The sequence below is a fragment of the Oncorhynchus masou genome, chromosome 11, assembly GCF_036934945.1.
Source record: "Oncorhynchus masou masou isolate Uvic2021 chromosome 11, UVic_Omas_1.1, whole genome shotgun sequence".
Classification (NCBI taxonomy): Eukaryota; Metazoa; Chordata; class Actinopteri; order Salmoniformes; family Salmonidae; genus Oncorhynchus; species Oncorhynchus masou.
The window spans coordinates 11,604,820-11,616,335 of record NC_088222.1 but is presented as its reverse complement, the minus strand read 5'-3'; the positions used below and the strand labels follow the sequence as shown (position 1 = coordinate 11,616,335).

The 11,516-nt window shown below is 40.3% G+C and overlaps 1 protein-coding gene across 1 annotated transcript; it reads left to right on the top strand.

Moving 5' to 3' along the window:
• On the top strand, positions 1-6,942 carry LOC135548109 (UPF0729 protein C18orf32 homolog). The gene is made up of 3 exons (XM_064977385.1): positions 1-141; positions 3,653-3,896; positions 6,397-6,942. Exons 1-3 carry the CDS (start codon positions 20-22, stop codon positions 6,520-6,522), a joined length of 492 nt encoding a protein of 163 aa, XP_064833457.1. The 5' UTR covers positions 1-19; the 3' UTR covers positions 6,523-6,942.
• The last annotated feature ends 4,574 nt before the right edge of the window (positions 6,943-11,516 follow it).

The window sequence follows — 11,516 nt, the reverse complement described above, 5'->3', positions numbered from 1 at the left end:
CCCAAGGATCTCGGATAGCATGGACCATTCGGAAACGTCGTCATTTCAGTATGCGTCTGCGCACAATATCGAAACACTTCCACCGTGGAACGTCCATTCGCTTTTATCCAGAAGGAAAAATCATCATATTTTCAGATTTAGGTAAGCATCAAAAATCTTTGAATAGCTATTTACAAAGTTTCTAGATATATCAAACCTATGGCATTATTGTAGGCTAACGTTACTCTTAAAGTTGAGGAATGTACGTAGCTAGCTTAGTGGCTAGCTTGCTAGCGTTAGCACGATGAAGATGTCTATTGCCAATTTCTTGATCATATTAGGAGGATAATGAATGTTTTAACTTATAGGACTTACACAAATATAGCAGACCAAGTGGATGTGCAGCTAAGCAGTCTGCCGTGTAGTAGGTTAAGGAGACAAAATGTAACTTTGGTGTTAGGCAGGACAAACCCGTTTTGCATATTTTTGGTTATAAAATCAATCAATCGCAGCACGTTTTTGGAATAATTCAGCAGTTTTTTAACCTGATTAAGTACAATACCATTCGAATTAATGTTACAATCTAAACCTTTTTCATAAGTACAAATATTTTACTTTCAGCTTTTTGAAGCTGGTGTACCTAAAGTAAACAACGCAAAAACGAAACTTGAAAACGGGATGCATAGAAATAGCGAACATAGAACAGATCTACAGCTTCTTAGACTTGCTTTCAATGAGAAATACATGTCTTATAGATCTGTCAATGTGAATTTGGTCGGGTCTCCCAAAAAGTTACCTTTGCCAATTGTATTTAACTGCAGCCCGCCTTGAGCGTCCCCTATATTCCGTCATGAACACCCCCCCTCGATAACTTTTGAATGTTGATCAAAAGGGAAATAAAAAATATTATCTGTTTTTTTTCCACCCTCCCTCCTTGCTAGCACATGTCTTGGGTATTCTCCCTTGCATATTTTCTTAAGTTAGATGGGGAGGGGCAGTGAACAGCAATCTTCAAGTCTTTCCACAGATTTGGGCATTGGCTGACTTCCACATTCTTGTTCTGAAGCCATTCCAAATAAAACATTTATTTGTCACATTCTTTGTAAACAACAGTGAAATGCTTTGTCATTATGGGGTATTGTGTGTAGATTGAGGATTTTTTATTTAATTAATCCATTTTTGAATGAGGCTGAAATGTAACAGAATGTGTAAAAGTCAAGGGGTCTGAATACTTTCCAAATACACTGTGGAAGAGAACTTTCGACACACCCACTCATTTCGACACGCCCAATCCTTTCCTTTTGCCACGCCCACTCACCCATACTCCAGTCGCCATACAGGGATGCAGCTACTCCCTTCTCATTCGGAAAAGTGAAAGCATACCTGTGAGAGGGGTCACCCTGGTAGTAGTTGTAGGTTTTTTTACAGTACCCAATACCAATCTGTGTTAATTTGACCATGGGGAAAAAGAGCTACTGGGTAAATACTGTTAGATTGAATTGAGCCCATAATCTTCCTTTTCAAGGTGATGATTGCACTTTTCTCCCCAACATAATAAATGTGAGTCCCCATTTCAAAGGTTTGACCTTCCACTGCAAGTGCCAATAGATGTCAGGAACTTGGCGGCTTACCACTTTTTAAAAATGTTTATCTTAGCATGCCAGTGGACTTCTGGTAAGTAAAGCTTTAGTGAGGAAAGTAATGGGATCAGGTACAACTACGTTTAGCTGCCCTCAAAATGAATATTTATGAGCAATTCCTCCTTAGCTATCTTAAGATGACTGCACTCACTGTAAGTCCCTCTGGATAAGAGCCTCTGCTAAATTACTCAAATGTAAAAAAAAAATGTTGGGCGAAGGCTGAAATTGGGAGTTAAAGGGGAGTGGAAACACTAGGATTTAGAACTAGGATTTACTTTCTAAAGTGTTTACATTCCCCTTTAAATAAGCACATTATAACCTGCACACGCACCAAAAACCCTTTTTTAACAAGTGGCAATAAATCAGGTCGTGGGGGAAATCAGGTCGTACCTGCTGTTGACACGAACACAACAACAAAAAACACATGGAAACTGGAGATATTTTTTTAAATCACAGTTTAGAGAACAACCTGCAATAGACAATTGGCTACATTTTGGAGTGGTGCATTTTGATTTGGGGGTCGCCAAAATGGAAAAAGAAAGCCTCCTAGCTGCGCTGCAGACAGTAGGCCCTAGCTGCGCTGCAGACAGTAGGCCCTAGCTGCGCTGCAGACAGTAGGCCCTAGCTGCGCTGCAGACAGTAGGCCCTAGCTGCGCTGCAGACAGTAGGCCCTAGCTGCGCTGAAGACAGTAGGCCCTAGCTGCGCTGAAGACAGTAGGCCCTAGCTGCGCTGAAGACAGTAGGCCCTAGCTGCGCTGAAGACAGTAGGCCCCAGCTGCACTGCAGACTTTAGGCCCTAGCTGCACACTCTCTTCTCTTTCGTTGAATGACACAACTTAATTGAAGAATCTCATCCGTAGTTCCCTCCCCTAATGTTGACCAATCACAGACGAAAGGGCGTATACTTCGGCTACAAATCTTATAGTTGCCTCAACATTTTTTTTCGTCCGAACAGCTGGTGGGAAAAAACCTGTGGAACATCAGAAGAAACAAAAGCATCACAAAAATGTCATAATACATAATACGACTGGGACGCATGCAACCGGCTTAACAAAGGCTTAGGAGATCTCATACGTTTTGTTCTATGATATATCAGTCAGTTAACATGACCTTTTTATTGAAAGCTTTGTGTTTGTTTTAATGACAAAAATGCTTAAAAATTCACAAAATGTTTTGTTGGCTGATGATGATGATCTCATAGAACGAAACGTATGAGGTCTCCTAAGCCTGGGTTTACTACATACCTTATTTTTGGTGTTTATCCAAAAACCCAACAAAACACCCATTAATTTCTCCATAGGCTTTGGCCAACGAGCCAGGGCAGAGTTAGTGCCAGGAAATGCCATTACTGTTTCTCAATATTCACTAGGAAGCAAAGTGAATGAAACAGGGAGGGACATACTTAAATTTGTCCAATAGAAACTCTCTTGTTTTTGTTGCAAAACACAACCGTTTAAGATACTATTTTGCTCACATGCGCAAAACCTTGTAAACACCTGCAAGACTTGAGTTAGTATGCTTGTATTTCAGTCTTGTGCACGTGATAGCCACACAGACACTTGCATGTGGAAGTCTGTTTAATAATACTTTCCTGTGGAATTCAGATCGATATAAGAACCACCCACTGACAATCGGCAGAGTAAGTTAAGATACAGTGGGGAGAACAAGTATTTGATACACTACCGATTTTGCAGGTTTTCCCTACTTACAAAGCATGTTGAGGTCCGTAATTTTTTTATTCAAAAATGAGTAGTGTTGCTGTTCAGGCAAGGGATAGCATCAGGGACTATGTGCCATACTGTCTGTGCATAATGTGATCTTGTTTACTTGCCCCATATCACATGTTCTCATTTCCTCTTACCAGAGATAAGCCAATAATATTATTTGTCTAAAAAAGTCCACTATTGCTTCCTGTGCAATTCAACAGGGACAACTTTTAGGCACTATGTGGATAAGAGCGGCCATTTAGCATACTAAATGAAACAACCTTTGTTTAATGTTTGACTTTGTTTTCTCTGCTCCCTCTGTTGCAGGTTGCCCTTTGACCTGTCCCGTGTAGCTACAGTGATGGTTTGCATTCCCTGCATCGTCATTCCGGTCCTCTTGTGGGTGTACAAGAGGTTCCTTGAACCAATCATCTACCCATTCATTGGTCCAATTATAAGCCGATTCTGGCCAACAAGGAAAGCTGTCAAGGAGAGTGGCATAGGAACTGGTGACGTGAAAGCCAGTGAAAAGAGCAATGGTTGTCCAGTGATGAGCAATGGAGCATGCAAGGTAATACACCTGTTATTGGGTTGTGGACTGGGGGAGCGTGCCATCACTTGTAGCAATCTCCGGTGACCATGCCCCAGACCGGCGACACATGCTGAGGAAGTCAGGACACACATTGTAATATGCATGACACCAATACATATACATGCATAGTGTCCATAGGCAGATGGGTTGCATCCCACAACGTTAGCAGTGTTCTAGAATACAATACATTCTGAAAGTATTTACACCCCTTGAATGATGTTACGTTACAGCCCGATTCTAAAATGGATTCAATTGTGTTGTTTTTTTCCCCCTCATCAATCTTCACACTGCCCCATAATGACACATTTTTCCAAATTGATAAACAATACCTTTTATAGTACTCTTTATTTTTTACTATTTTTTTCCCAATTGTAGAATAATAGTGAACATATCAAATCTATGAAATAACACATGGAATCATGTAGTAACCAAAAAAAAAAGTGTTAAACAAATCAAAATATATTTCATATTTGAGATTCTTCAAAGTAGCCATCCTTTGCCTTGATGACAGCTTTGCACACTGATATCACATTACATAAGTATTCAGACACTTTACTCAGTACTTTGTTGAAGCACCTTTGGCAGCGATTACAGCCTTGAGTCTTCTTGGGTGTGACGCTACAAGCTTGGCACACCTGTGTTTGTAGAGTTTCTCCCATTCTTCTCTGCAGATCCTCTCAAGCTCTGTCAGGTTGGATGGGGAGCGTCTCTGCACAGCTATTTTTTTTGTCTCTCCAGAGATGTTCGATCGGGTTCAAGTCCGGGCTCTGGCTGGACCACTCAAGGACATTCAGAGACTTGTCTCTAAGCCACCCTTGTATTGTCTTGGCTGTGTACTTAGGGTTGTTGTCCTGTTGGAAGGTGAACCTTCACCCCAGTCTGAGATTCTCCCCCGATTGTTCAATTTGGCCAGGCAGCCAGCTCTAGGGAGAGTTGGTGGTTCCAAATCTCTTCCATTTAAGAATGATGGAGACCACTTTGTTCTTGTGGACCTTCAATGCTGCAGACATTTTTTTGGTACCTTTCCCCAGATCTGTACCTCAAAACAATCCTGTCTCGGAGCTTTACCAACAATTCCTTCAACCTCATTGCTTGGTTTTTGCTCTGACATGCACTGTCAACTGTGGGACCTTATATAGACAGGTATGTGTCTTTCCAAATCATGTCCAATCAATTGAATTTACCACAGGTGGACTTCAATCAAGTTGTAGAAACATCTTAAGGATGATCAATGGAAACAGGATGCACCTGAGCTCAATTTAGAGTCTCATAGCGAAGGGTCTGAATTCTTATGTAAATAAGATATTTCTGTTTAAATTTTTCTTAAAACCTGTTTTCACTTTGTTATTATGGGGCATTGTGTGTAGATTAATGAGGGGTAAAAATTACTTATTCAATTTTTTAGAATACGGCTGTAACGTAACAAAATGTTAAGTCAAGGTGTCTGAATACTTTCTGAATGTACTGTTGGTCTGGAATTTCCAAGACTAATGCATGCATGTCGCAGACCGTAAATCTTTCGTTTGTTCCTTTACATAATGTTGACTGATTTGTTGGATTCAACAGCATCCCACTTACTTTAGAGCAAAAGGTATTCAATCGGGGGTCCGCAGAAGTACTGCAGGTGGTCTGCCAAAAAATAAATATATATAAAAAATACATATATATTTCTATTTTAATGTTTTTTGAATATGGCAAAATAAAATAACATTTTAATTACATACCTACAGTAGAAAATAGAATATCCTATTCCTGATGACGTCAACTTTATTTCTCAACTCCTAATGTTGAGCAAATTACACTCACTGGAGAATCTGACATGGGCTTTGAAAAATCACCCACACATAGGCTACCAGTCAATAGGCTACCAGTCAATAGGCTACCAGTCAACAGGCTACCAGTCAACAGGCTACCAGTCAACAGGCTACCAGTCAACAGGCTACCAGTCAATAGGCTACCAGTCAATAGGCTACCAGTCAACAGGCTACCAGTCAACAGGCTACCAGTCAATAGGCTACCAGTCAACAGGCTACCAGTCAACAGGCTACCAGTCAACAGGCTACCAGTCAACAGGCTACCAGTCAACAGGCTACCAGTCAATAGGCTACCAGTCAATAGGCTACCAGTCAATGGGTGGGAAGTGGCGCTGGCAAGCTTTTTTGACATGGATATTTTATTTGAACAGCTGCTCTTAATGACAATGTGTTTGGAGTTACCTTTCAATCTTATGAGTTATTAGCTGTTAGTTTACACTTCCAATTATAATATGTTGATAACTTCTCCTTGCCATTCAGCTGATGGTAGACAATAAAAAATACACTTTTTTTTTTGCTAACATATGATGGGACCTGCAGGGATTCCATGGGCAAGAACAGGTTGAATATCCCTGCTTTAGGGTGAACATGTTGTTTACAAGGCTTCTAGACTGTTGCTACTTCTGTTGTCAATTGTTAACTATTGAAGCCATCTCTCTTTTCAGGCTGAAGTCAATGGTGTTGCTGCGAATGGTGTTGCTGCAAATGGTGTTGCTGCAAATGGTGTTGCTGCAAATGGGCCGGCTGCAAATGGGCCGGCTTCTCCAGTATCTGACAAGAAGACTGACTAACATTTCACCAGTTTTTCAACTGTGAAAATATTTGAATACAATATGGAGAACTTAACTTTACCGTTCTTATTTTCTGAAATTGACTAATGTGGGATCTTTTAATGCTGGCCTGGATTTAACATAGCAACACATATTGTACATTTTCCGTAATGCTCATTTCAGTTGTTTTGAGGAATAGAATATATGTAGAAAATATTTCTGCCTTTGGTTTATCATGCTTGATTCCCTCATGTATTTATTATAACAGATACAATACCTACTTCTTTATATTAAGTACATATTTAATTTTCTAATTCCAAAATTAATTATTAGCAAATATTAAAAAGGACATTTAAACACATTCCGACCTTGAGATTTTTAAGCATTTGCTTTTTCCCCCTTTTATGTGCAATGTATAAATAAACCTATGGATTACTATCATTGTTCTTGCTCTCCTAGTGGATCTCATTTAGCCTGGTCTCAACGGTTTATACTCTTAACCTTTTATTTAACCAGGCTCGTCAATAAAGAACTAATTCTTATTTACAATGAAGGTGTGGCAAGAGGCAAAACCCCTCCTTTGGGGACCAGGTCTGAAAAAACAATGTAAGACAAAATGGACAACAGACAGACACTGGCAACAGCACAAATACAACAGCAAACAGTGTGTGAAGTAAAACAACATTCTTCCTTAAATAAGACAACGCAAAGTAGTGACATCGGGTGACAAATAGAAACTACAACATCTTAACGACCTGTTCATCTATTTGTACTTTGAACACCAGGTCCTGGAGTTTTAGGTTGGCTTGGAGGGACTTCCAAGACCAGGGATCTGAGTAATGACAATATCTTTATCCGTGCTCACTTCTAAAATTCGGGACTGTTGGCAAGATCTGAGCTTGTATGTGTGTTTATTTTGAGCTGGAATTATATATAAAAAGGCAGATTTTATTAAAAAGGCCTATATAAATATATATATATACACACAAACACACAGTGGGGCAAAAAAGTATTTAGTCAGCCACCAATTGTGCAAGTTCTCCCACTTAAAAAGACGAGAGGCCTGTAATTTTCATCATAGGTACACTTCAACTATGACAGACAAAATTAGGGGGAAAAAATCCAGAAAATCACATTGTAGGATTTTTTTAAATGAATTTATTTGCAAATTATGGTGGAAAATAAGTATTTGGTCACCTACAAACAAGCAAGATTTCTGGCTCTCACAGACCTGTAACTTCTTTAAGAGGCTCCTCTGTCCTCCACTCGTTACCTGTATTAATGGCACCTGTTTGAACTTGTTATCAGTATAAAAGACACCTGTCCACAACCTCAAACAATCACACTCCAAACTCCACTATGGCCAAGACCAAAGAGCTGTCAAAGGACACCAGAAACAAAATTGTAGACCTGCACCAGGCTGGGAAGACAATCTGCAATAGGTAAGCAGCTAGGTTTGAAGAAATCAACTGTGGGAGCAATTATTAGGAAATGGAAGACATACAAGACCACTGATAATCTCCCTCGATCTGGGGCTCCACGCAAGATCTCACCCTGTGGGGTCAAAATGATCACAAGAATGGTGAGAAAAAATCCCACAACCACACGGGGGGACCTAGTGAATGACCTGCAGAGAGCTGGGACTAAAGTAACAAAGCCTACCATCAGTAACACACTACGCCGCCAGGGACTCAAATCCTGCAGTGCCAGATGTGTCCCCCTGCTTAAGCCAGCGCATGTCCAGGCCCGTCTGAAGTTTGCCAATGACCATCTGGATGATCCAGAGGAGGAATGGGAGAAGGTCATGCTGTCTGAGACAAAAATTTAGCTTTTTGGTCTAAACTCCACTCGCTGTATTTGGAGGAAGAAGAAGGATGAGTTCAACCCCAAGAACACCATCGCAACTGTGAAGCATGGAGGTGGCAACATCATTATTTGGGGAAACTTTTCTGCAAAGGTGACAGGACGACTGCAACATATTGAGGGGAGGATGGATGGGACCATGTATCGCAAGATCTTGGCCAACAACCTCCTTCCCTCAGTAAGAGCATTGAAGATGGGTCGTGGCTGGGTCTTCCAGCATGACAACGACAGCCAGGGCAACTAAAGAGTGGCTCCGTAAGAAGCATCTCAAGGTCCTGGAGTGGCCTAGCCAGTCTCCAGACCTGAACCCAATAGAACATCTTTGGAGGGAGCTGGAAGTCCGTATTTCCCAGCGACAGCCCCGAAACCTGAAGGATCTGGAGAAGGTCTGTATGGAGGAGTGGGCCAAAATCCCTGCTGCAGTGTGTGCAAACCTGGTCAAGAACTACAGGAAATGTATGATCGCTGTAATTGCAGAAAAACGTTTCTGTACCAAATATTAAGTTCTGCTTTTCTGATGTATCAAATACTGATGTCATGCAATAAAATGCTATTTATTTACTTAAAAATCATACAATGTGATTTTCTGGATTTTTGTTTTAGATTCCGTCTCTCACAGTTGAAGTGTACCTATGATAAAAATTAGACCTCTATATGCTTTGTAAGTAGGAAACACTGCCGATTTTGCAGGTTATCAAATGCTTGTTCTCTCCACTGTGTGTGTGTGTATATATATATATATATATACACACAGTTGAAGTCAGAAGTTTACATACACCTTAGCCAAATACATATTAACTCTGTTTTTCACGATTCATGACATTTAATCTTATTAAAAATTCTTAGTCTTAGGTCAGTTAGGATCACCACTTTATTTTAAGAATGTGAAATGTCAGAATAATAGGAGAGTGATTTATTTCAGCTTTTATTTCTTTCATCACATTCCCAGTGGGTCAGAAGTTTACATACATTCAATTAGTATTTGGTAGCATTGCCTTTAAATTGTGTAACTTGGGTCAAATGTTTCGAGTAGCCTTCCACAAGCTTCCCACAATAAGTTGGGTGAATTTTGGGCCATTCCTCCTGACAGAGCTGCTGTAACTGAGTCAGGTTTGTAGGCCTCCTTGCTCGCACACGCTTTTTCAGTTCTGCCCACAAATGTTCTAGATTGAGGTCAGGGCTTTGTGATGGTCACTCCAATACCTTGACTTTGTTGTCCTTAAGCTATTTTCCACAACTGTGTGGAAGTATGTTTGGGGTCATTGTCCATTTGGAAGACCCATTTGCAACCAAACGTTATCTTCCTGACTGATGTCTTGAGATGTTGCTTCAATATATCCACATAATTTTCCTTCCTCATGAAGCCATGTATTTTGTGAAGTGCACCAGTCTCTCCTGCAGCAAAGCACCCCCACAACATGATGCTGCCACCCCTGTGCTTCACGGTCGGGATGGTATTCTTCAGGCTTGCAAGCCTCCCCCTTTTTCCTCCAAAAATAGTGATGGTCATTATGGCCAAACAGTTATATCTTTGTTACAGACCAGAGGACACTTCTCCAAAAAGTACAGTCTTTGTCCCTATGTGCAGTTGTACTTAACTTGTACTTATGTACTTTTACTATATAACCAGGTAGGCCATTTGAGAACAAGTTCTCATTTACAACTGCGACCTGGCCAAGATAAAGCAAAGCACTGTGACAAAATCAAACAACGCATAGAAACGTACAGTCAACACATTAGAAAAAAAAATATTCCCAGTTATCCATAGATAATCCACAGATTAGACGAATTTATTTAAATTGACTGATTTCCTGATATGTACTAAACACAGTTTGTGTGTTGCATTTTATATTTTTGTTCAGTATAGTATCACCATAGTACAACACAGTGGGAAAAGTTCAATGAATATACTATTTTCTGGTGGCAAACAAAAAACATTTGCGCCTGTAATAAAACCCAATACTCAGTTTGTGTTTCCTTGCGAGGTTCTTTACATGGGTGGTGAAACTTAACTTCTCATCCACCCAATCTCCCAGATATCTGTCTTGCTCTATAGAATGTTCTTCCAAGCTTGTAATTACAAAATGCTATGCATTATGTGAGCGAGTGCTCGGGAGTGTCATTCTGTTTCCTTATGAGTTCAGTTAGTTCATCTGAGAACCAGGGGTTGTCTCTGCCCTTCTGTCTTGTTTGAAAGAGCCATGCTTGTTGCACACATCAAGAAATGCTTTATGGAAGTAAGAAAAGGCTAATTCAACTGTAGGCAATAAGGCAATAATAACCTGAGTGTCAAACTGCTTCCAGTTTCTTTTCATGATATGTGGAGGTAGGTTAGGAATTTTACCATCCCTCACACAGGCAGCAGCACAGTGGTGACTTATACTGTATCATTAGCAACAACAAAAAAACACCAGATGAATTAAAAATGTGGAGTTTTGTTTAAAACAATTTTAGAGGACACTAGGCAGGGTAGCCTAGTGGTTAGAGCGTTGGACTAGTAGCCAGAAGGTTGCAAGTTCAAACCCCCGAGCTGACAAGATACAAATCTGTCGTTCTGCCCCTGAACAGGCAGTTAACCCACTGTTCCTAGGCTGTCATTGAAAATAAGAATTTGTTCTTAACTGACTTACCTGGTTAAATAAAGGTACAATAATAAAATATATATATATATGATGGTAACCCCATCAGACAGCACTATCATAACCATAATAGGATAAAATATAAAGTCCTTCACAGACACACTAGGCTTGGAGTAAAAAGCACGCTCAGTGAAGAATCTCCATTTAAATCGTTTTTTTAGTCCAGCACTTAATCTGTGTCCGGAAACTGTCCCGCAGAGTTTTTGCTGCATCAATCGAGTCGCTTGACCTCTAGCTACTAGGGCCAGCGATGGAGAAATATCTGTGACCCCTACGCTAGTTACAGTAACTAAGGTTATATGCCTTAGCCACTGCAATTTTAAAATGGTTTGAAGAAGATTCATGCCTTGCTAAGGAACTGCCCCCATCAGAGTTTAGGGCGGAACATTCCAGAGTGAACGTTTCAGATAGAAAAATAATGTCTAGAATCGTCTCGGCTTTGACAGTTTACAGTGTTGGTTCCGTTCTAGACATTTCTATCTTCAACGTATTGACGTTACCCTTCCGCTCAAC

Coding starts and splice junctions, on each gene's coding strand:
- LOC135548109 (XM_064977385.1), top strand. CDS start 20: ATGGACCATTCGGAAACGTCGTCATTTCAGTATGCGTCTGCGCACAAT. Junction 142..3,652: donor CATCATATTTTCAGATTTAG/GTAAGCATCAAA, acceptor CCTCTGTTGCAG/GTTGCCCTTTGACCTGTCCC. Junction 3,897..6,396: donor TGAGCAATGGAGCATGCAAG/GTAATACACCTG, acceptor CTCTCTTTTCAG/GCTGAAGTCAATGGTGTTGC.